We start from the raw sequence: 26,075 nt of genomic DNA, 5'->3' as shown, positions 1-26,075 counted from the left end.
GAAAGGGGTGTCTGGAGAACATGAGGAGGTCAAAGGCACACACCAACCACGAGGCTCCCCCACCCCACCCCCCAGAGCTGAGATCCCGACAAGAAACCTCTCACTGTGGTCTTCAAGGCCCTCTCTCTCTGTCCCACCCAAAGCCATCTCCACATCCCACAGTCAGGCCAACACTGGTCTAGTGGAACCTCTACAGCTTATGGAAAGGAAACCAAGGCACAGAGGGGTCAAGAGGTGGGCTCCTCTTCCCAAACTACCTGCACGGTGTAAACCACATCTGTGGGGTATTGGTTTCTGTGCCAGGCACCGTGGCCCACAAGCCTGAAGGCTCCAGTATCCAGCCTGGCAGTGGCGGGACCCCTCACACAACTGATTCGGGCCTCTGGGAGTGGAAAGATGTGAAGCTGCCAGGCTGGGAGCAAAAACTCAAGTGTCCAGCTCCTCTAGCTTCGGCAAGCCCCAGCTGGACCTTGCTTGGCCTCTATTGTTTCCACAAAAACCTCTTTAGCAAAATAGTGTCTGCGTATCCATATTCACAGCAGCCAAAAGGTGCAACCAACCCAGGTGACCACTGAGTGAAGCAAGGCAGAAAGAGAAAGACAAGTATCATACACTAACGCATATATATGGAATCTAGAAAGATGGTACTGATGTACAGGGTAGCAAAGGAGACACAAAGACCAGACTTAACATGGAGAACGCTGGGAGTTTGATGGATGATGCAGGACACCCAAGGTCGGTGCTCTGTGACAACCTGGAGGGATGGGGCAGGAGGTGGGCTCAGGAGGGAGGGGACACAAGTGTGCCTGTAGCCGATTCATACTGATGTATGGCAAAACCATCACGATATTGTAAACTAATCATTCTCCAATTAAAACAAATGAAATTTAAAAAAGAAAAGATAAGCCAAATGGAGTCTATTCAAAAAATGAAATATCGTCAGCCTTAAAAAGGAAGAAAATCCCGCCACATGTTATAACACAGATGAATCTCGGGTACTCGGGATGCTCAGTGAAAGAAGCCGGTCCCAAAAAGACAAACACTGTATTGATTCCACTTATATGAGGCACCTAGAGTGGTCAAATGCATCAGCCAGGAAGTGGGGTAGAGGCTGTTAGGGGCAGGAGGGAGGGAGAACAGGGAGATGTTTAGTGGGTAGGGTTTCGCTTTGGGAGGATGAAGCTTTCTGGGGCTGGAAGGCAGTAATGGTTGTGCGAATCGCTGAACGAGCAGGAGAGGCCTGCAGACTCTCAGGATCCAAGGATGTCAACCTCCGTCCCCTCATGTGACAACTCTGGCCAAATCCCTAAGCTTTCCCAGTACTCTGTCACTGTGGATTTTTTTTTTTTTTTAATAACAGCCATAATTCATCAACTTCCCAGGGTGATGGGCATTCTAATCTGATTAATATTTGGTAAATGAAGTGCTTTTCAGGGAAATGGCAGGCCTGACCTCCCAACAGTCTTTGACTTGACAAATGCAAGGATTTTCTCAGTTGCCCTCTGCGGTCAATGTTCCAGCCATCACAGTGAGGCCAGATGATAAAAAGAGGGGCAGGGAATGATAAGAAGGTCTTAGAAAGAAGGTTATGGAGAGGAGGGGAAGGATGCCCTTGCTGGTTACCTAGGAGATATGAGAAGGACCGCATGCTGTTGACTGGCTTTGGAGCAGAATTCCAAGAGGCCAGCAGTGCCTGGCAATGACACAGTGCGTATGTGCTGAGTATTTGTGGTACCCCTTCCTTTGCTTTTTTTATTACTTTTCACTGGATTGTACAAGATTAAATTCAGAATTTGTTTTTTCTCCCTAGGAAGTTGCTTTCCAGAGGATTTGTCTAACCTGACCTCCAATCCTTCTCCTTCTACTAGTTAAGCCCATTGGAAAAGCTGGTGCCCCCACACCTCTGTATCCCAGTGGCTCAGCCTCCCCATCCCTCTCCCACTCCCTGCTCCAGAAACACACAGACACACACATGCATGCACACACATACTTAACCACCTCACTGTTCATTATAGAAATTAACAGAGAAATAGGACCCACAGAAACTCGCCAGGGTGACCAAGCGTACGCCCCCCCAACCAAGCTCAAGTCCCACTTTGGGCTCTCGCTCCACTGTCTTGCCAGGGCTCCTATTCGGTGTTCATGTGTCACCTGCTAAATGCTGAAGCACTAAAGGTTCTCATTTCTGACAACCTGAGGGCTGGCATCGCGCAGGCCCCTCTGTGGGTAAAGAAGCACAGAATGGGCAATGACTTGCCCAGCGTCACACAGCAGCTCTGGGGCAGAGTCATAGGTGTCTGGGATGCAGACCTTGACCGCCTGATACCTAGTCCCTGGCTCGCCCTCATCAGAAACCTGCTAGGCCTGGGGTTGGCTCTGGCTTTGCAAAAATGAGGCCAGAAGGTTCAATTTCATTTCAGTAGAGACTTCAGAAGGGGGGAAAAAAATAAAGCCAAGCTTGGGACTCCTTAACTCCCAGCTAACTTGGCAGGTTCACAGCCACTACTGTTCTGTTCCCTCCATGCCCTCACAGGGATTCAAGAGAGGAGTCATCTTTGAAGGTCAGGCCACGAAACTGATGGCTGCTTTTCCTTATAGGCAAAAAGCCTATTTTCCCATATTTTTCAACCAAGAAATTAAAACAATTCATTCTCTTGTCTCAGGTCCACTTATTAAGCTACTGCTTTCAGTTCAGTTCAGTCGCTCAGCCGTGTCCGACTCTTTGCAACCCCATGAATCGCAGCATGCCAGGCCTCCCTGTCCATCACCAACTCCCGGAGTTCACCCAAACTCATGTCCAAGTTACTGCTTTAACTGAATCCAAAAAGAAATGACTGTCGTTTCAGACTGAAGGTTAGACTAAGACATGAACGAGCATCTGGGTGCACACTCCTCTGGCCAGAGGGACCAGGGCACCCTGGTCTTCCTTTCAGCACTCAATTTCTAAAAATTAAAAGGTCCTGTGATTTGGGTTTTTTTTTTTTTTTTTTTTGGTTTCAGAATGAGTTGCCCATCACTGGGGACCTGAGGCAGAGCATATTTCTCTGCAAACCGGGGATGGGAGTGAAGGGTCCAGGGGTGCACATTTATTTCACACAACTTCCTTGTCTGGGCTTAAAAGTGGAGGAGGTGTGAACTCTGGGTGCTGCCTCTGTCGAAAAAAAAAAAACAAGTTGATGCCACATTCAAATCAGGTCATGGCAGACTTGTGACTTGTGACCATATGCCTTTTTATTCCTATGCTTTCTGCCGCCTTTTTAAGTAAAGAGTTCACTGCTGAAGTGGGGATGACAGGGTATGCAGGGGGAACTGGGGCCAGCATCTCTTTACGCGATAAGTCCAAGGCTGTCAACAAGCTCACCGCGTCCAGGGACGACGTGAGAAGCACCACGTTACAGAGAAGTATCTGGGAGGAGAAGACAGCCACAGGTCCCGTCTCAAAACAGGAAGGGAATGGAAAGGAAAACAAGAAAAGACAAAGGAAGGGAGCAGCTGGCCTGAGGGAGATGGAGGAGTACGCAGAAATACTGTGGTTTTCTAAGAGAGCACCTGCTGTTTCTGGGAGCCCGGCACCCACACCTCCTTCTTCTGATGAATGTGTTTCTTTCTGAAGGCATCACGTAGGGCAGACGCACAACTGGCCTGACCAATCAGTGCCGGCCGTCCCTCTGCAGGGTGGGCAAGCCAGGTCCACCAGCACCAGTGAGCCTCGGCTCCCGGGCTTCAGTTACAGCTCTCTTTCCACTTGGTGGCTGGGCAGGATGTGGGCCCTGAGCTGCTGATGGTCATCTATGCACCCAAGTCCAGCCCCTCCTGTGCCTCCCAGTTAGACAAACAATAATTGCCTTTTCTGCTTGAGTTAGTCTGAGTTGAATATTTAAATCTTATAACCACAAGAATCCTAACATCCTCATGTTTAAAAAAAAAAAGTCTTTATACTTCCTAGAGTCGCAATTTCCAGATGGGGACAATGAAGTCCAGAGCTTGGGGACACCCTCCAAGGCACACGTAGGTCTGGCTGGTGAGACAGGACCGTAAGTAACATCTCCCATCTACCCATCGACACTGTCCTCTGGCTTGACACCAAGTGAGAAAATGCGCCTGACACCCTTCCAAGTCACAGGAATTAACAGCTGTGTGGTTTCACCCAAACACAGAGACAGTCTAAGGAGAGAGCACCCAGCGGCCACACCTTCAAACATGAGAATAACTGAGAGGTCAAATAAACAATTCAAAGAGCCCCAGAATACACCTGTTGCTGCCCAGTTAGGTGTCTCTTTGCTGGATGGGCCTGCAAAAGTTGTGCTTATTTACGATGAGTTGGGCCAGGAAAACAGGAGGGCATTACAAAGCTGAGGGGGCCATGGAGAACCACACTCCCCTGGACCCTGAAGTTGGCATCAAACATCCAAACAAAGTCTCTCGGGAGATTCCTCTGAGCCCTGGCTGAGTAACCACCTGGAAAACAGGGTTCTCGAGGCTGGTGAACATGTCTCCCTGTGCCCCCTACACAGGGCAGGCTCAGCCTGCAGGGAGCTCCCCCCTACCCAGGGAGACCACCCCCCACCCCCTGGATCCCAACAGGAAGCGGGGACGGCAGCCTTGCAGAGCCGCTGCAGCCCCGCTGCGCCAGGACTAGGCTGCCAGTTGAGTCACTGGATTGTGTGTTTGAGGCCAAGCCTGCCCCTGTCCACACCATGGTTAGTCACAGCCCCAGCCTGGTTAGACAGCAGCCCTTAAAAGGACTGGAACAAAAAGAGGTAGCATCTTTCCAAAACAAAATTGACGAGAACACAGTGTACAAAATGGGGTGAAGTCGTCCATTTTCCCCAGAGTGGCTACAGGACAGTAAACCAAAAGTTTCAGCAGATAATTTTCTCCCCAGTTAGACCAAAAAGTAAAAATGATGCAAATAAGCAAACAAGTATGGCTTACCTTGTGTCCACCCCTCACCTCCCCGCCACAGTGATATTTGTTGGCAAAGGGTTTCTGAACCAGAAAGGAATTCCTAAACCAAGATGCTTACTGCACACTTTGGACAGAAAAAAAAGCATGCTGGAGATCTCAGCCTCAAAAGAGGGCTGATGGCAGCAGGGAGACACTTGGGTTATATTCATCGAAATATGATTGTGGCATTTGCAGAGAGCTGCCAAGATCATCAGAATGCGGCCAGCGGGGTGGGGATGGGGGTGGGTTTTGGCTGCATAATTGCAGCAAACTCCCCCAAACAAATGAGTTCCCAGTCAACTGATTTACTGAGCGGCTCCATTTTCCAGCTTTGGACGCCTGGACTCGCACAGTCCAGGCTGATGGGCTGGCGAGCTGGCTGCAGAGGAGCTGCTGCGAGCCCAGGACCCAGAGGAGGGCTCACAGGAGATGCTCCCCCCACGCCTGAGCAGAACGCAGGCGGGAGCTGGGGAGAGCCCGGATCTGTCCCAGGAGGTGTGCTGGAAGCTCCCCTCTGGCAAGCAGAGCTCCCACCTCACTTGACCCCATCACCTCCTCCACCCTGAGCGTCCGGGGCCGTGGCCAGAGACCCCATCTGTGTGGCTGTGAGCCCGGCCCATGACACAAGCAACAGTTCAAACTTGCTTCATCCCTGGGGCTGACAATGCTCTCCAGATGGAGGCATTAGTGTCTAAACAAGAGGGACGTGAAAAGTAAACCAGAATCGTCCTCGACAAGGGCAGAGAAGAGGACAAAACGATTCTGTTCCTGACCCCAATGCACCGAACACCACCGCACCTCACTCTAAACAGATGAGGGCTTGAAAACAATCTTAGTGTAAGAATCTGGGGGGTTGCATTTGATTATTTGATTCCCTCCCAAACCATAATCGTATGAAAAGCATCTAATTTCATCAGCCCTAGGCCATTTTTCTTCCTGCAGTGCACTGGCAATAAAGATTTCAGTCAAAAATCATCATCCTGGGTTATCAGGATTATAAGGAAGAACCAATAATGATAAAGATGACAACACTATCAATAATAATGACAGTAGTTATGAAATAATCATAGTGGGAGACACTTACGACATGGGCCAGGCACTGTTCTGAGCATGTTAAGTGCATTAGCCCATTTTATTCTCCTCATAACAAAGTAAATCCCCTCTTTTGACAAACGGGACACAGGGCAGGGAATAAGAGGGCAGGGCCTCGCCCCGGGCTGCCCAGGCTCCTACGGGCCTGGCCACAGCTGTCGCCAAAGGCCGGGCAGTGTAGAGTGAGGCACACAGGTGTCTGGAATGACAGGCGCACCCAGGGACACACACGGGGTGCCAGACAGGATGGCCCAGCGGGCAGGCTGGCGGTGGCGCGTGCACTCACCTTCATTCTCCCCACTCGTCTTGATGCCTTTTGAACCACCCTCTGTACCTTTAGCCTTCTCGGCGTCTTCCTGGGCATCCTCGGCGGGCCCTTTCTCCTCGTCTTCCTCCTCCCCAACGTTTTTGTAGTTGGGTCTCTTTTGCACCCGCCTCTTGCCCTTGTGCTTGTTCATCTCAAGGGACCGCTCTAGTGTCTCGGTGGGTTTAATGAAACACCGAATGCTCGGCTTAGCCTGGAAAGTTGAACCAAGACAATGGACAGATTTGAACAGTGGGGTCTCACTGGCTCCTATGGAGCTGTCTGAAGGTTTCCACCCCAAGAATTTCCCTCCAATACAGAAAATTTTATGTCTTCATTGATCATGACGGCTATTCAGTTCAGTTGCTCAGTCGTGTCTGACTCTTTGCGACCCCATGAACCGCAGCACACCAGGCCTCCCTGTCCATCACCAACTCCCACCCAAACCCACGTCCACTGAGTGGGTGATGCCATCCAGTCATCTCATCCTCTGTCACCCCCTTCTCCTCCTGCCCTCAATCTTCCCCAGCATCAGGGTCTTTTCAAATGAGTCCGCTCTTCGCATCATCATTACTATTAAATAATCTAAACAACAGCACCAGCTACCATTTATTTATGGCCCACAGTCCCAAGTCACTGTGCCCTTGAGCCACACCAGCTCCACGCTTCCCAAAGGTCAGAAACACACTTTTAATACTTTGGTGGTACTTTCTATGTGCCCGATGGTGTTTTAAGGGCTCTGACTACATTACCTCACTTAACAGTTTACAAAACCCCCAGAGAATAATAGTTATGCTCAGATGAGGAAATGGAAGTTCAGAGATGTTACATGACCCACCCAAGGCCACACAGCCAGGAGGTGACAGAGCTGGGATTCAAAACCACTTACCATCTGCACAATTTATGTCTAAACCACAGCGCACTGATGTCATTGTTAACTTTCAATTTAAATATATTTATTTTAAGAGGAACTATATATCACAACAGAAATGAAACACCACTGTGCCTTGCTAATGTAAAAATAGAAAAGAAAAAGCAAGGTGAGCTGGATATAACCAGATTGCTGGCTCTCTTTAGAAGGGGAGCCTAACAGGTATGAGCAATGAGTTAAAGCTCATTCCCAAAGGTAACCTGCCCCCAAGGAAGAGGTTTTTCCCTAAAAAGTCCAAAGGTTTTTAAGAGAAAAGAAAAAGGCCTGTGTGTCACCACAGTTCAAACCCTGCATTGTGGAAACCACAGCTGTGTCTCCATCCTTACAGCAACCATGAGATACAGATTATCAATCCCATTTTACAGATGAGAAAATGAGGCCCAGAAGGGCTAGGTGACTTGCCCAACGTCACACAGTTACTGGCTGCGGAGTCAGAATCTGGGCTCTCGATTCTGCGAGAGCCCAATCCCAAAGCCCTAGGCTCTTCTAAAATAATAGTGCTTCACCAGGAGCTCAAACTGAGTTCCCTGCTTAGCACTCTTTAAATAGTATTTATATGCAAATGAACCAGGTCCAGGGAGCAAGGATCAAAACTCGTCCCTCATCTGTTTAGGGCAGGATTCTGATTGAAGAGTTTTTCTCTCTGCAGGGTCCAGGTGATATTCAGACATCACTTTGTCATTGAAAGACAGAAACGTTTTAAAGCAAACTTTTCCATTATCTCGATTCAGTCTATCCATCTGAATTTATCCCAAACAACCACCTACTGTGTCTTCTGGGGGCCACCATACCCTGCCAATAAGTGGAATGTGCTCTAAGAACGCAGATTAATTTCAATAATGCTCAAAACAAAACCTAATTGAAAGTTAAATTAGCATCCAAATCCAGACATTAATTTTTATTTACGTACTTTGGATTATTCATCCACGAAAACGACAGATAAAATTGAGACATGATTCAACTGTCCAGGAAACCCAGATAGTGCGTTACAGATGCCAAGAACCGAGAGCCCAGAGACGGGAGCATTCCAGGCGCTCACCTCTTGACAGATGGCATCCATCAGAGCCCACTTAGGAACACAGCGCTGGATGCTCCTCACCCTTTCTGGAAGGACTCAGACCTGGTAGGTCAGCGCCCCAAGATGAAGCGACTGCTTCCTCTGATGACCACTCACTCCCAGGGAATTGCATGCCGCATGCAACCGAAGCTTTCAGAAACAGAAAAGTGAGACCCCACGCAGAGCAAACCACCACTCGGTCCAAAGCTGCGAGCGGAAATTCACACAGACGGATGCAGACAGCACTCCCTGAGCTCTGGGTGGACTCAGATGTCCAGGACAACCGGCTGCACTACGAGAAGAGGAGCGGTGCGTAAGGTCCAGGGCTGGTCAGGGTGCTGTGGATGCCAGCTGGAACCTTCGTGAGCAGTGAGGCCTCTCTCAGGTCCTGGCTCCTTGTCTAAACCATGGGGCAGTAATTCTGGCCTCCTGGAGCTAAAGGAAATCGTGGATGGAAAGCTCCTTCAGGCTTCCTGGGTGGCTCAGTGGTAAAGAAGCTGCCTGCCAATGCAGGAGACACGGGTTCGATCCCCGATCCAGGAAGATCCCTCATGCCACAGAGCAAATAAGCCTGTGCACCACAACCACTGAGCCTGTGCTCTAGAGCCTGGGAACCACAACTACTGAGCCCATGTGCTGCAGCTACCGAAGTCCACGAGACTAGAGCCTGTGCTCCCCAAGAAGACACTGCAACAGGAAGCCTGCACACCGCAACTGGAGAGCAGACCTTGCTCTTCTCAACTAGAGAAAAAGCCCATGCAGTGACGAAGATCCAGCACAGCCAAAAATAAATTTTTTTTAAAAGTCACTGGAAGCAAAAGATATTATTTTAAAAAAAAGAGAGAGAAAGTTCCTTCAGAGCTTGGCCATGCAACAAGCAACCGACAGACAGTTACCTTCCTGTTCCTGACTTCATGAAAGAAAAACAAAAAAAATCAACTGTGAAAATGAATTTAAAAACTTTCCAAGGGATCTATCTGTTTTTCTTGATCATTAGGTATTGAGGAGGGAAGAGGGGGAAGAATGCTTACCAGGGAAATTTCAAACCTTTAAAACACAACCTACCCAGTAAGTAGCTGGAAATAACCTAAATGTCCATCAAAAGGGGATTGGTTGGGTAATTATGGTCTGTCTATAAAGTGGGAATCCACGTGGACATAAAAAGACTGAGGTCTTTTCATACCTAGATCTACTGATGCACAAACAGCCTCTGGATAAAAAAAATGCAAGAACTGGAAACAAAGCAGGGTCCCATTTTAGGTAAAGCTTCATGATGGTGTAAACACAACTTTTCCTGGAAAGCTGCACAGGAATATATTAGAATTTCCTGTTTGGGGAAAGAAACAAGGTGGGACAAGCACTTAAGAGTTTTTCATTTCTGTATCTTTCTGTCTGGTTTAAAATTTCTAATCATGTATGCAGGTTCACTTTTGCAAATATTCAACAGGGGTCATTTGGACATTGGAGCTGTAGATTTTATTTTCTTCTATATTTAAAAAGCCTGATTTCTTTTTGCTTAATAATTTAACAACATCAAGATCCCATAAGGGGTTCCCTGGCAGCTCAGTGGTAAAGAATTCGCCTGCTAATGCAGGAGACACAGGTTCAATCCCTGATCTGGGAAGACCCACACGCCACACAACAATGAAGCCCGTGTGTCATAACTATGGAGCCTGTACTCCAGAGTCTGTGTTCCACAATAACAGAAGCCACCCCAGTGAGAAGCCTGCACACCATAAAGAAAAACCCATGCAGCAACAAAGACCCAGCAGTCAAAAATAAGTAAAATTATTTTAAATAAAAGATCCAATCGTTACCATGGAGAAGCTGACAGTGATTGGGAAGTGTGGGCTGGGATTGGTATCATTTCTGCTGTTTCTCACAAGGGCCTCTGGCTGTCAGGCCTCCCAGGAATCTTCATGTTCCACTGGACAACTCCAGATGACCTTTCTCTCAGAAACCCCTGAGAGAAGAGCCATCTCATGCCCCAGTGAGCTCTTCCCCTAAACCAGGTGTCTGGACCAGAGCAGGGCTTGACGGGCTGCTGAATGGTGGCCTGTACCAAACTACATCCAACGTGATGGAGAGATCAAGAAGAAAACAAGAAAGTTTGGGGTGGGTGGGTGAGAGTGGATGAAGAAAGGAGCCTAAGACCTCAGTAGCTGAACTTAGTGAAAGAGCCAGCACCATGGGACCAACCAGAAGAAATGGGAAAGCCCCTTTAAGAGTCAAAAATCAGAAGGCCTTAGGGTTTATCTTCCCATAAAGAAAGCACAGCATGCATGTCTCAGAGGCAAGCCTCCTGCATACACGGTCTACATTTCCCAAAGGCTCAGGTTTCACCCACCCAGGGCTCACCTCACAGGGCTGTGGAACCCAAGCAACAGAAGGAGTGAAGTCAGGGGACCCTCCTTGCTGACTCCAAGATGCTGCCTGTACCTGAGTGGGGGATGCAGCAGGCGGGCTGTGGGCTCTGTGGCTGCATGTTTAGGCTGGCATCTGGGGTCAGAGGCAGCTGAAGGCCAGAAATGTGACTTCAAGGGTGACCTAGAGGTCTAAGTCCTCCTGAGAGCATCTGCCCCCACCTGCTGGTTAATGACACCTTCCACCAACCTGCCCACCTCTGACCTTTGGTCCTTGCTTCAAAGTTAAATACTGGAGAAAAGTGACTCCCCCAGGGGTCAGTGATAACTAAGGCCTCTCAGGGACTATGGGATCTGAGAACAGGGTCTGCAAGGACAGCGAGAGGGTCAGGAGTAAGGACTGAAACCTGCAAGGCCTGTAGCTGAGTGGAGAAGGAGAGGCAGAATCACTGATGCCACAGAGGGCAAACAGAACGTCCTCCGCTAGGCTTGGGTGTGCCCCTTAGAAAGGCCCCAACACACCCCGCGCCAGAAAGACCCCGTGTGATCAACCAATCAAGGATTCCATTTACAGTTAAAAAACTGTCGACTCAAAGCATGAACATACACACCAGGTTTTCCTGAGCTGACAGATACTGACCAATGACAGTACCCAGAGCAAGGTCTGGAAGGATACACAAACTGAAAACGGTGGTTCCTTTTCAGGAAGACACTGAGGTCGGGGGGACTTTCACTTTCTACTGTAGTCGCTTCTGTATCATTCAGTTGTTTGGCAGTGCCATTAAAATGTAAAGAATGCCTTTAAAGAATGTACCTAATGCCACCAAATCGTATACTTAAAAACGGTTCATCCATCGTAATGGTACTTGCTGTAGGTATTTCACAATTGAATTAAAAAAAAAAAAAAACCTTTAAAAAAGGCACCTCTGGAAGTCAGAATGGTGATTCGCTGGTGGCAGGGGTGGGGGTGGGGGTGCTGGTTATAGACTGAGGAGCTGCAGGGGACGTGAGAGGCGTTTTTCTCTTGACCTGAATCACAAGCTTCCCCCACGGTCTGAAAGTACAGCAGTCCTACGAGACCTTCCGTAAGCCAGGATGAAGCTATTAGCCTAGGACACACCTTGCTGACAGGCACACAGACTAAACGGGGATGAAGCACGGATGCTCAGACGCAGCTCAAAGCTCCGGGCCTTGACCCCCAGGTGCCGACGGTGGTGGGGCTGCTCGGGAGGCGCGCTGCCGCTGAACAGCTGCTGCAGAACCAGCCAGCGTGCACCTTATTTTCCCTTTTCACCTTTTGTCTAAAAGTGAAAAGCCTCTTTGGGCTTCTTTCAGTCTTTTGTAGTTAGGACTTCGGTTAGAGAGAGGCAAACTTTCCAGAAACTTTCACCTGTACACGTGAATGTAACCACTGGTCCAAAGCCATCAAGCAGTACAGCAAAGATCACTGCACTTTTATGCACTTTACTCATGTTATTTCTCAATTTAAAAACTGTTTACCAAGAGGATTTCCAGTGAATTCAGATTGTAGCAATGCCCTAAATGCAAGCGAGGAGCAAATTAGATGATGTGGGGAGCTGGCTTGGCGGCAGTCTCCAGCGGGGTTAAGCCCCGACGAAACCCCGGGTGCTGGGCTAGGAGCTCACAGTCCAGCAAGGAGTTGTGATGTATTGCTGTGCGTGACACAAGGACGGACACAAAACAGAGCACAGAGCACACTGGGGGCACGGAGGAAGGGGTGGGGAACCGTGCCAGGTGGGCGGGGTGGGGGGGGTACTAGAGAGGCCTTTGTGGGGAAGGAAATGACTAGTCCGAGGCTTGAGTGTTAGCAGTTTACTGGAGCACTCGGGAGGAGACGAGAGCGTTGGGCAGGGCGGCTCCGAGCTCCGGGCAGTCACCTTTATTTCTGTCAAGGCCAGGGCCACCTGGAGCTGGTGTGCCGGTGCCAGTGACGGTGACAGTGCCCGGGGCACAGTCTGCTGGGCCAGCGATGGCCTCTCCAGTTAGCAGTTCATAGGAAGGTGTTCACGATGCTCACATCCTGGGAACAGGTGTCGGGGCCCCCACCTCAGCACAGACAACCCGCTGAGCGGGTGTTCTGGGGCTCCTCAGTGACGGAGGAGGGAGGGGAGGAGGCAGCACGGGGACGAGAGGCAGGCCAGGCAGAAATCTGACTGAGAAGGAAAGGCGAGGGAAAGAGGCTGGAGGCTGGAAGGGGCAGGTAAGTGAAAGGGCGGGCGACATGGCCTAGAATTCTGTCTGGATCTGTGGGAGCAGTTATCGTGGTCAAGCTGCGAGAGGCACCCCCAGGCTCTCCCAGGCCTAGCCCACTCACCTTCTGAGGAAGCAACTAGCATCCTTCTGTTCAAACAGCTCTGCTAAGGGACTTGGGAACCAGGAGACAGATTTTCCCCCCAAAAAAGGAGACAGGTCATGAGGACTAAGAAAAAACCCCACGAAACATGAGGGCAGACCTGAGCCCAGATCTCAGACCCACTTGTTGGCCGAGTGAGCCTCACCCAACAAGCCTCAGTTCCCGTGTCTGAAAAACAGGGACAGCAGCAGCTCCATCACATGCCACCGTCGGGCTGAATCGAGATGCTGAACACAAAAATGCCAGCCCGACCTCTGCCACAAAGAGGCACTCTAGAGATACTTATTCACCTTCCACCTCCTGGCAAATAGATCATTTGGATGGGAGAGCTGGTAGGGGAGAGGGGTCTAGCTTTTCAAAACCAATCAAACTGGTAACTTTCTGTTTGCTGGCTTCCTGGTTTGTGAGTGGCTGAGACTCAGCTCCCCAAAGAGCTCCTGGGCCTCTCCTGGGCCTCCAGCCTTGGGGGCTGGGCCTGCGGGATATTCAGCACAAAGGCAGGCTGAGATCCACAGGGCACTGGAGACGTCGGAGCCCTGCCCGCTGGCCCACACACCCTACCCGCGGCCCTCTCCCCTGTGGGCCTCAGTTTCCACACGCATCAAATGAGCCTCATGTTGACACTTTTCCCGCAGGGCTCTTGTGAGGTGCCCAGGGGTAGCAGCACACATTCTTGTTTTATTTTTTTTTTCAGGTAATAATAACCATTACTAACACCCAGTGAGCATAGGAAGCATGCCCAGCGATGCTCTGGGCACTTGACATATATCGATGGACTCCTTTATCCTCCAAATAACACAGGTGGGGAGGGGGCTGCTGAGGGGACGGGTTTGCCCCAGGAAGTGTAGTTTCAGCACCGCCCCCCATTACGTGCTCAATCATTCTGCTGCCAAGCTCAAGGGTCCAGCCCCACCCACAAGCACCGGGAAAGTCTTGCCGTGTGGGGCCAGCCTCTCAAAAGGTGGATGTAAAGACCCTGCCATGCCCGAGTCACACTGTCCAGAGGAGCAGGCAGCCCTGCCTGGGACAGTCCACACATCACATCACTTTTCAGGTGGCCCTCTGACCCAACGGGCGTTAGGGATGCGCGTGCTTAGTCGCTCAGTCATGCCCGACTCTTTGTGACCCCATGAACTGTAGCCCACCAGGCTCCAGGCAAGAGTACTGGAGTGGGTCGCCATTTTCTTCTCCAGGGGATCTTCCTGACCCAGGGATCGAACCCGCATCTCCTGGGTCTCTTGCACTGGCAGGCGGATTCTTTACTTCTGAGCCACCAGGGAAGCCACACAATGTTCAATCTTTCCCATTTCTCTCTCAGGTGCACAGAGCTCCAAATGTCATAGTGGGTAGGGTGGGGGGAGTTCACGGTGACTCGTAACCAACAGCACGTGGCTTTGCAACCAGCTGCATAGGAAGCAGGGTCGCTAATCACCACCAAGCAGCCCTACACTCATTCCAAAACAAGGTGATCAGCAAGCAAACATCAGATGGAATCAACTCCGGGGTGATGTACGGGTGTGTGTGTTACATGCCAAACCCTGAGTGACGTGGGCTGCTGAGCCAAAGCCCACACACGCGTCCAGAATGTACAACTGTGGCGACGTCAGCAGGGCTTCTGAGCAGCATCGCCGAGCTTAATGGGGAAAATAAAACCCGAGGCGGGCAAAACATGGAGAGGTAACAGGCAACTTCCATTAACAAGAGGAGCCTGGCTTTCTTCCCCACCGTTGGCCAATTATCAGCGAGTGTCGCAGCAGCCGAGGCATCACCCAAAACAGAGCCTATTTGTCTGGAATTGGAGCTCAGAGGCCTCATGCTACACACGCGTGCACACACACACACACACACACACGGAGCTCAGAGGCCTCACGCTGCACAGGCATGTGCACGCGCACGCACACAGCGTTGGCCTCTGTGGGAACCAGCCGGTCATGTTGAGACGGTGCTGGGACTACTTAGAAAGCAGCCTCGGGGTGCTGCCCATCCCCTGGCTCCCTACCCTGACCAACTTCTCTGTCCCTCTCAACCAAGCACTGCCTAGTCTGGCCCTCTGATGCTGTGTCTGGCACTCCATGAAGAGCTAATAAATGCTTGTAGCGTGAATTAATCCAAAGACATTAATCCTAAGATATTTATGATTAAAGAGGCATGTTCAACATTCATGCAAAATAAAATATCTTATCATCTGGTGAAACAGTGATAAACCAAGCACTTGGCTGCTATTTCTTTAGGAGGAATATTTGACTACATTTGTTCTATTAAAAAAATAATGAATTGTGAAATAGTGGTGACTCTCAGTGGTCTGAAACATTTGGCCCAGAACCCTAATCTCATGCTAAACTGGAGACCATCACTGCAGATAGTGGCAGAAGAGCCGGAAGCAGCAGCAGCCTGGGGACTTGAGGCTGGACACCTGCAATCGCCTGTTGACAAACTGCTGAGCACGCAGAGGGGGAAGTGACCAGGGGGCCTTGTTCTCATCAACATGCAGCCCCCCAGCCTCCATGCGAATGAAGCACACACATCCCCACCCCAGCAAAACCCAGTTTCCTGGATGGAGGACTCTGGCGCTGACCAGGGTGGAATTTCCTTGCTCATTAGAGATGTGGTGCTTGCGTCCCTGTTGAGATGGGTTATTTCAAGATAACTGAAGTTTCCTGCAGGAACCATGCTAAACACCATGGACTCCCAGGTTAGGATGTTCCCACTTCCCTCTGTAAACTCCCGAGTGCTCCAATGGCTTGAAAGGTGCATCTGCTTCGGACCCTCATTCCCCACCCCACACCTCACCCCATCACACTCTGCCTCAGCACACTGCTCTCTGCTGTTCCTGACACTCCAGGCACACTCCTGCCTCAGGGCCTTTGGGCTGGCTGTGCTTTCTGGCCCAAAAGCTCTTCCCCCAGACTTCTACATGACCCACTCCCTCATTTCCTTAAAATCTGTGCTCCCCTGTCGCCTTCCCCTTGAGGCTACCCTAAGGAGAGGTGCGCCCCCAGCCCCAGCGCACATCCCCTCCCTTTTCTGCTTCACTGCAGCTGCTTTTCTTGAGCTTGTCTCACATCCGAAGACGCTCTTTGTTGTTGTTCAGTCCCTCAGTGGTGTCCAACTGAGACCCCACAGACCGCAGCACACCAGGCTTCCCTGTCCTTCACCATCTCCCAGAGCTTACTCAAACTCACGTCCATTGAGTCGGTGATGCCATCCAACCATCTCATCTTCTGCCGCCCCCTTCTCCTCCTGCCTTCAATCTTTCCCAGAATCAGGGTCTTTTCCAATGGGTTGGCTCTTTACATCAGATGGCCAAAGTACTGGAGCTTCAGCTTCAGTCCTACCGTGAATACTGAGGGTTGATTTCTTTTAGGATGGACTGGTTTGATCTTGCTGTCCAAGGGACTCGCCAGTCTTCTCTGCTCTGCTGTTCACTATAGTTTCATGGTTCCGCTCTCCTCCAACGACAAGAGAAGCTCCTGAGGTTAGGGGGTCTTTGTTTCGTTCCTGGTGTCTCTCCGGTGCCTAGAACAGTAGCTGGCACACACCCAGTAATTATGTTTTGAATGGATGAATAAACAACTTGAATCCAGCTTCAAGGAGCTCAGAATCTAGTCAAAAAACTCAAATGCCCAAAGGGACTTGACTGCTGATAAACACGAAGCCCCAGGACACAGAAGTGGGAGGTACCCTCCTCTTCCTGTCCCACCCACTATTTTCCTGATTTCAGCTGAAATCTGGAAAAAATGCAGACTAGGGGAGGTCTCCAATCAGCTGGGTGTTGGCACTGCCTCATCCCTCTGAGCCATCTCCAGCCTGGTGGCCACCCCAGCCCGTTCTGGGGCATGCTGCCAGGCAGACAGGAGAGCTAGCTCAGGGCTGAGTCACAGAGCCTCCTCCTCGCCCCCTCCACCCCCGCTCTGCCCACCATGTTTTGCCTTGTTTGTCAGCTCCTCCAGGCCGTGGCCATCCCTTCTCTGCTCCCTGGAGCAGGACTTAGCCCCTCAGATCAGTCACCCACGTGGCTACAGGCCACGTCTCCAAGAGCCTCCATGCCACGGGGCTTCGGACAGTTGAGCAGCCTCTGCTTCCACAGGAAAGAAGGGAGAGGCGACGGGTCCTACGTGGGACACGCTGCACCCTGGATTTTCTCTGCTTCTGTCACATCCCCTCGCCAATGAGTCAGCGCTGCCACACGCAGGACCCTGCAGGCAGCAGATGCACCTGGGAACTGTAATTCTATCAAGGGGTGACGGGCTGGACCACGGCAGACCCACCAAAAGGGAGAATGCACCCGAGTCCAGTTCTTTGTGTAGGTGCTTGCAACTCAGCCAGCTAAGGCCCTTGATTTATATATTTATCAGTCTATTTTTTCCCTTTGGTGTTCCAATCCACCCTCCCAGAAGCCGATCACTTTCATGAAGAATGTGCGTGCTCTGGTACCAGCATCGGTTGCCACGGGGGTCACAGGTAAGGTCAGGGGCACTGAAAGATGCAGGGGAACTGCAATCCCAGCTGCAGGGGGCTCTTCCACTGGATGCATTCAGTCCCCAGTGGGGGCTCCATTGCCCGCTGATTCAAGCCTGGGTTGGAAGGCCAGCTGTGCAGCAATGAGCCAAGCCAGTGATGAAGGGATGCTCTGCTCCTGCAAACACACAAGCCAGAGAAGCCCAGCCGCTACTTCCTCAGCTTCAGGCTCCATGAGCCACATCCCAGCGGAGCCCTCTGCCAGCAGAGGGCCCAGCTCTCAGGGTGGATGGGCACCACGTGGAGAACCGGCGGCCAGCACTACAGGTGTGTGCTCGCTTTTCTGGATCCCCCGAGAATCATCTGGAGACCGTCCCAACTGGCTGAACTGGTGCCTACTGAGGGATGGTGGATACCCTCATTTGGGGATAAACCAGCCACTTGTGCCCCAGAATTCTGTTCCCACTCTGAATTCAGTGCCAGTCAAGCACATGAATTTAGTGCCAGTCAGTCCCTCCGCTTTAGCAATATGTGAACTGTGAAATTCCAGATGTTCAAGCTGGTTTTAGAAAAGGCAGAGGAACCAGAGATCATATTGCCAACATCCGCTGGATCATGGAAAAAGCAAGAGAGTTCCAGAAAAACATCTATTTCTGCTTTATTGACTACGCCAAAGCTTTTGACTGTGTGGATCACAATAAACTGCGGAAAATTCTGAAAGAGATGGGAATACCAGACCACCTGATCTGCCTCTTGAGAAACCTATATGCAGGTCAGGAAGCAACAGTTAGAACTGGACATGGAACAACAGACTGTTTCCAAATAGGAAAAGGAGTACATCAAGGCTGTATATTGTCATCCTGCTTATTTGACTTCTATGCAGAGTACATCATGAGAAACGCTGGGCTGGAAGAAGCACAAGCTGGAATCAAGATTGCCAGGAGAAATATCAATAACCTCAGATATGTAGATGACACCACCCTTATGGCAGAAAGTGGAGAGGAACTAAAAAGCCTCTTGATGAAAGTGAAAGAGGAGAGTGAAAAAGTTGGCTTAAAGCTCAACATTCAGAAAACTAAAATCATGGCATCTGGTCCCATCACTTCATGGCAAATAGTTGGGGAAACAGGGGAAACAGTGTCAGACTTTATTTTTGGGGGCTCCAAAATCACTGCAGATGGTACTGCAGCCATGAAATTAAAAGACACTTACTCCTTGGAAGAAAAGTTATGACCAACCTAGATAGCACATTCAAAAGCAGATAAATTACTTTGCCAACAAAGGTCCATCTAGTCAAGGCTATGGTTTTTCCAGTGGTCATGTATGGATGTGAAAGTTGGACTGTGAAGAAGGCTGAGTGCCGAAGAATCGATGCTTTTGAACTGTGGTGTTGGAGAAGACTTTTGAGAGTCCCTTGGACTGCAAGGAGATCCAACCAGTCCATTCTGAAGAAGATCAGTCCTGGGTGTTCATTGGAAGGACTGATGCTGAAGCTGAAACTCCAATACTTTGGCCACCTCATGCGAAGAGTTGACTCATTGGAAAAGACCCTGATGCTGGGAGGGATTGGGGACAGGAGGAGAAGGGGACGACAGAGGATGAGATGGCTAGATGGCATCACCAACTCGATGGACATGAGTTTGAGTAAACTCCAGGAGTTGGTGATGGACAGGGAGGCCTGGTGTGCTGCAGTCCATGGGGTTGCAAAGAGTCGGACATGACTGAGCAACTGAACTGAACTGAACTGAGTCCTTTCGCACTTTCCAGAGAGGGACCCAGGGCCAGCTAAGCTGCAGGCCCAGCTGCACGCAGAGGCTCAGACACTAACACTACTCAGCAACGTTCAAAACTGAGCCATCATTGTTGTCATCATCGTCATCGTTGCCAACACCTGACCCTCTGTGCCGTGCGTCCGGTCACAGGGCTCCTCCCTTTGGGGAGCATACGCCTCTGTGTTAATCATCCCAACAAGGGAGGTAGCAGATGCAGGGCTGTTCTGAAGCCTCAGAAACTCAGACCACTATGAAGCTAGCATCTGATAGTTGGGCCCTGATGTGTGCTAGGCTTTGGAATAAACACTTTGTTATTCAGTTGCACAGTAGTATTTGACTCCCTAGTGACCCCATGGACTACAGCACGCCAGGCTTCCCTGTCCTTCACTATTTCCCGGAGTTTGCTCAAACTCTTGTCCATTAAGTCAATGATGCCATTCAACCATCTCACCCTCTGTTGTCCCCTTCTCCTGTCTTTGCTCTTTCCCAGCATCAGGGTCTTTTCCAATGAGTTGGCTCTTCGCATCAGGTGGCCAAAGGACTGGAGCTTCAGCTTTAGCATCAGTCCTTCCAATGAGCACTCTACAGAGCCTAGCAGGTTCCAGTCCGTGGGGTCGCAAAGAGTCGGACATGACTGAGCGACTGAGCATGTGCTGCGTTTAATCCTCTCTGCAAAGGCTCGGTTGTTATTCTGATTGGAAGGTGAGGACATGGAAACCCAGAGAGGTGGATGAACTTCCCCCAGACACACCTAGTAAGGCGAGGAGTCAGGATGGAGGGGCCCAGGCAGCCCAGCTCAGAGTCCACTGCACCAGACAGAACGGGGAACCGCCCCGAGCAAAGAGAAGGCGCCCTGTGAGGGTCAGGTTCTGAGAGTCAGGAAGAACATCACAGGAGCCCCTGTGACCCTGCCACCAGGTCACCCACTGAGCCACTTGGGGCTGCGGCGGACCCCAGGCATCTCCAGCCAGTCCCGGGACAGCACAGGCGACACAGGCGTCTCCAAGACAGGATCCCCTGTCCTCGCCGGGCTGGGGAGCCCAGTGAGGAGGAGGGGCGTGTCTTTCCTGGGCACCAGCGCATCTCTCTCAGGGAATGGATGAATGAATGCAAAAACCAAGGAAGCAATTCCACAGAAACCCAGGATGAAAAAAGTCCCTTCAAAAACAAAAAAGTACCTACAGGTAATGATGCACATCCCATAATCTAATCTGTATGTTCATTTTGCAAAAGTAATGAGATGCTGGCGGTTTCAGAATGAGTGTTCTCTTACCCTTTTTTCCCCCAACAAGAAAACTATCTGCTCTGCGTTAGAGTTACAGCCAGAGTTATCCCTTCGCAGGGACCATATGGTTTTAATGCACAGATGAATTCCAATTAGATGTCTATCTAAGCATGCTGATGTGTTTTCAATTTAACCCTAAATTACAGACTTTTCAAGTAACTCTGCTCTCCCCTCTGCTTCTCTCTCTTCAATTTTGGTTTGGTTTTGTGAAAGGTCTGCTGGTAAAATGAAGCAATACCAGTAACTTATCTAACAAATTACGGGAAGGAGAAAGTAGGTTAAAAAAGACCAAGAAACTTAAAACAAGTATGATCAAACCACATCCGAGTCAGGCAGGAAACAATAGGAGTCTGTTCTTGCTTGGAGGGAAGAGAGGTAAATCTCACCAGGACTATTGTCAAACAAGTTGATGAGAGAAGCCCTTCCCGATTTTCAACAGCAGTCGTCAAAATACAACAGACTTCGATTTCACACTCAGGGAAAGGTAATAACCGGAAGCAGAAGGCTGACACTTTCACTTGGGCTGGTGAGTCTTCACACACGCAAAAGCGTTTCATTTTTAGTTCAGGTGTCTCTGCCAGGAGCACCGTGTGTCTATCACAATGGAGGCGGGAGAAGAGAAGGGTGTTGGGAAAATGAACAAATCTTGGAGATGATCCTGCTGATCGGAGGTTCAACTAAATTGGGAATCCGAAGCTGAGAGGTTGTCAGCAACTTCCATGCCATTTGCTTTTGCTCTAATTGCAAATGCCACGTACCGATGTGAATATACTGCTTTGTGACACTGTCCTAGTGTTTTGCAAGACATCATCCCTGGGGAAACTAGGGAAAGGGTAACAGATTGCTATAGTTTATTTCCTGCAACTGCATGTCAATCAATTTCAATGAAAAGCCCTGTAAACCCAAGCACCCCAACAGTCTCTGGGCTCACCTCTTGGAACGCTAAGTCTAACTGCAGTTAGCGGTGATCTTGGGGTCTGGAAATCATGTGACAGAAGGAAGTCTGAAGGAACCCACTACATTCTCATCTGTTATTAACATAACTGTAGTGTGAGTTACCAGCTGGCTGCGTGGGGACTGGACAAATCTGATGGTCGACACAGGACTCGTCTGATGGGGGTAGGGGGTGGCCTCTGAGGAGCTTCTTACAGGAACACAGGCACAACTGGGACCAGATCTTCAGACTGTTAAGACCATCCTGAAATCTGGATTTTTATGTGGAACCTCCCAAATTTTAGAGTTGGCAGGCGATTCATAAATTTTTCTGACACTGTGAAGACCAAACCAAACAGTTCTGAGGGCCAGCCTGCAACCTGTAGACACCTTACGTCTATCTTCTCCCCATCCTCACCACAGCTTTCCGAGTGGGACTGACATTCGCTGTTCTCTAAATGGGGTATAATGACTTTCCCAGGGCAACCCCAAGGCTGCAGGGGTCCTCAACGGCCCCGCCTGGAGACCCTGCTGACTCTTCACTCGCTGTCCTGTAACTTGCATTCACTCAGCAAAAGAGAGTTTAAGAAAGCTGCAAAGAAATCTCTCCAGTGGTATCAACAGTATTAGCACTATCAGCTCCACGTTCTCCAGCCCACGTGTTGTCACATCATGGACCACGAGGGGAGTCCTTTCTGTTCAACTCTTCACCCTCATCACTTCCAAGTTAAATCCTCTCATCAAACACTACTCCTGCCCTTTGGAGCATTTCCAAGACCTGAAATAGTAGCCTTGTTTGTAAGTTTTATCAATGTTCTGCCCCTCCTACGAAATCATAAAGCCCCGGCATGGCAGGGGCTATTTAGGTTTTGTATATTACCAGAACTAGCACAACTCCTGAACTAAAGAAAGGGTGCAATAAATACTTCTTGAACGAATTGAAGGAGGACAGGCCAGACAGGGGCCATGAAAAGACCTCATTCAATTCAGCTGAACTAATGCCACCACCAATGAGGATAGAGGTTTCTGGAAACCTTTTCAGAGGTTCTGATTTCCCTTAAAGAGCACAGTGGCCCGGCCAAGACACTGCAAACCAGGAAAACCAGAAGGGCAGGGGCCTTGTGTAACTGCACTCCACAGAGTTCTGACCCTTCACGCTCCAGGACCACACTCCGCCCACTCGCTCAGATATGACAACAGAGTTGACTGCCCAAGGGTAAGCCCGGCCCCATCACCTGTGTGCCGACTGCCTGAGAACAGGGCTGCAGAGACAGGGCCTTTATGTGAGCACTGCTCATCTCAGACACTCACAAGACTCAATAGCAGATAAGATGCCTGCTCCGAACAGGTAAGACCTTGGACGAGAGAGAACCGGGAGCAAGGGCCTTCTGGGCACAAACGTGCAGGGAAAGCACAGGGCTCTCTGGCGACCAAGCGAGAGGTGCCAAAACAGAGTGAGCAGGACGGGAGCGGAGAAGGCGGGCCAGACACAGGGCCAAGCAGGGAAAGCCTCGGGGCAAGTCATCGCCCCAGTGACTGGGGTTTCCCTTCAGCAGAGCACCAAGTGCACAACGTGGCAAACCATAAACGTGCCGTTCAGGCCATGCTGGTGACGGGAGTACTGGCTCCAAATGCAGCTTTCTAGCATCTCCAGAGACATGAGAGGACCTGTCCACAGGGTATTTTCTCCACCTAACTGCAGAAGGACTTTAGGCTGGGGTGAGCTGTAACTGCTCACGAAGGATACATACATTCTCCAATTTGTCACAGTCCCCACCGCTCCCTATTGGGCTCTCACGGGGTCTGTGTCATTCAGATATTCCCTGCCCAGCTTCCGTAGACAGCAGGGCCTCAGACAGAGTATTCTCTCATTCTGCCCCAATAACCGCGCCCCACAGATACACACCCTGAAGCCCAGAACGGGACGATTCCAAGTTCAATAACACACGCACAGTCAAATCCACTCTTGGTACCCAACCCCAGATTCTTCTGGGTATGTCAAGACCAGTGAGGTCCCCTGAATCCCAGACCAGCTTACACATCAGTGCTGTAACGAGCAGGATGTTGGTCTCTGGTTTGAGAGAAACACACGTGAACAAAATGAACCACGGTGTCTTATCAGGGTCTTGAGACAGTCCCCCCGCTAATGACTTACACAGCTTCTCTGAACATCCTGTTCAGGCTTAGCGTATGTCTCAGACAGATCGCCGTTCAGAATGACTTCAGCTAACGAGTTCACCAGGGGTGCATGATGTATAATTAGGAAGACCTGGTGAAGGAGGAAAAAAAAAAGGATTTGCATTAAAGCACATAGACTTTCAACCTCACCCTTCCCTCACCTGAAGTGACGAGGCTGGGCTACTGCACAAGCCTCGTCTTAGCGGCAATCCCAGTGACGCGAAATCCAGAGAATGGGTCACATCTGGGAGAAACAAGTTGGACTTTTCTCCTCCTAGGGGCGGGCCCTCCTTTCAGACTGTTGCCTATTTGGCTGGCTGCTCGCTGGCGGAAAGAAGTGCGTTAAAGCACAACTGTCCCTCCTGGCCGCCTGAAGCCAAATCGGGCTGAAGTGAAGCAATGTGGGAAGGGAATGCCAAACCCGCACCCTCTTTTCTCTCCGCAGGCGTTTCAGTGTCAAATCCGATTAGGATAAGACTAGGAGGCCTTGGCCCAGCCCTTCAGTTACGCGGAGGAAGGGGCCAGCAGGCCTTGTTCCAGTCGGGGACTTGGCAGAGGGTCGGCCACGCAGAGATCCCACCCATGGAATGAGCTCTTCCCCTTGCGGTGGGTTTGAGCGCTCAAGAATTCCAGGGCGGCGCTGGGAGGTGTGGAAACTGGGGAGGAAAAGCCGCTCGGGCCAGAGACCAATGGAGTCGTGCCAGGCGGCAAGCATCAGAAGGCACTGGGCTGTCGGGGGGGTGGCCTGGCCACCCCACCCTGTTGCCTGGCGTCCAAAGGAACGGCCTGAGGAGTCAGGGTACCCACACCGCCTTGGAGAGCCGGCTCAGACACACCTACCGGTGTGTTTCAAGATGCAGTGGTAATACCGGCTCCGCAGGGCAGTGTGGGATGGACCCACCATCTGCATATCAGAAGTTGTGTGCGCACATCTGTATTTGTTCATATATACATGCATCAGGCGTTCCAAATCTTGGCACTGTTTTACGATTTTTTCTGATGTGAACCACTTTAGAAGTCTTAACTGAATTTGTTACAATAATGGTTTCGGTTTTATGTTTTGGCTGTTTGGCCTCGAGGCATCTGGGATCTTAGTTCCACGACCAGGGACAGAACCTGCACCGCCTGCGTCAGAAGGCGGAGTTTTAACCGCTGGACCGCCAGGGAAGTCCCTCCTGGCACTCTTGTCCGGTGATAAATCCTTGCTGTAAGGGGGCAGCCCTGGGCATCATAAGATATTTGGCAGCATCTCTGGCCTCGAACCACTAGATGCTAGCCGCACCCCCTCCCCCAGGCATGACAACCAGCAATGTCTTCAGACACTGCCAGCTGTCCCCGGGCTGGGGGTAAAATCACTGCCAGTTGACAACATCTCCGGAAGGAGCTGGGGAAACCCTGTAACTATAGTTGTCTCTGGAGACAGAAATCAGGAGACTGAACAAAAAAAAAGTAGAAAGACAACTTGGTTTTCACTTGTTTGAACTTTATCACTTAAAAAAATTATTTAAAAATATTGTAAAAGAAAAAAAAAAGGAGAGGCAGAGACTAAAATACTAGCTGCCTCTGGGGAGTGGGACTGGGTATGTGGCAGGCAGTGGTAAGAGGGAACTTTTCCCTACATGTCATTTTGTACTATTTGAGGAGGGTGACTATATTGTTCAAAAAATTAAATACAATTCAGATAAAAGGCACGGTACAATAAACAAATGTTGTACCCACCTAGGGGAAAAAAAAAGCACATCTGTTTTAAAACACTGAGGAGATACCAACTACCACAGACTATACAGCATGACAAGCGGGTTAGCCCACATCAGGGGCTGTGGCGGGCATTCAGATGTGAGTGACCATGACGACGACGAAGGAATTCAGTCCACAAACATCCAGTGAGCACCTACTACAGCCCACCTGGTGACGGCCAGTGTGGACACGCATGGTGCTCTTCTCGGCTATGCCCTGGACAGAGGAAAGCGGGGAGAAGGGCAGCGAGTAACTGGGAGGTGGGTGGAAGCGTGTGCCCGCTGGAGGCAAAGGCTGGGCTGACCTGTCCCAGTCATGCCCTTGTCCCCAGCGGTGGTTTAGTTTCAGCTGCACAACATCTCCATCACACCAAATTAATGTCATCAACACAAATTTTCTTGGTTTAGCAGAGATGCTTGAAAAATAATTCGGAAGGATGCTCTGATGCAGAGTTTAAGGACCAGAATTCATGCCCGATTTGAGGTTTTCGGCCAGGGGATGATCAAGTTCCGTGGAAATGCAGGGGTACGAAAGCCCTTTACTCGGGCTGAGGAACGCCAGTGACAGCACTTTTCATGAGACACTGAAACACGTAATGAGCTGCCTAGGCGGCTGGACCTTTCCTAGGAAAGCGGGAGAAAGGG

General features: G+C 50.4%; 1 protein-coding gene across 5 annotated transcripts in view; it reads right to left on the bottom strand.

Annotated features, from left to right (window-relative positions):
• CLEC16A (C-type lectin domain containing 16A) overlaps positions 1 to 26,075 on the bottom strand; it is a 234,618-nt gene that overhangs the window by 163,846 nt on the left and 44,697 nt on the right. For 4 of the 5 annotated variants that reach the window (XM_061401133.1, XM_061401131.1, XM_061401129.1 and 1 more), the window contains 2 exons: positions 23,672 to 23,785; positions 6,326 to 6,557 (listed from right to left, as the gene is read on the bottom strand). In XM_061401133.1, the coding sequence (XP_061257117.1) occupies positions 6,326 to 6,557; positions 23,672 to 23,785 (346 nt within the window). The remainder of the gene's footprint in view (positions 1 to 6,325; positions 6,558 to 23,671; positions 23,786 to 26,075) is intronic. The other variant, XM_061401130.1, reaches the window with a different exon arrangement.

Source organism: Bos javanicus, chromosome 25 (genome assembly GCF_032452875.1).
Source record: "Bos javanicus breed banteng chromosome 25, ARS-OSU_banteng_1.0, whole genome shotgun sequence".
Lineage (NCBI taxonomy): Eukaryota > Metazoa > Chordata > Mammalia > Artiodactyla > Bovidae > Bos > Bos javanicus.
The sequence above is the reverse complement of the archived record's forward strand: the minus strand, read 5'-3'. Positions and strand labels throughout refer to the sequence as shown.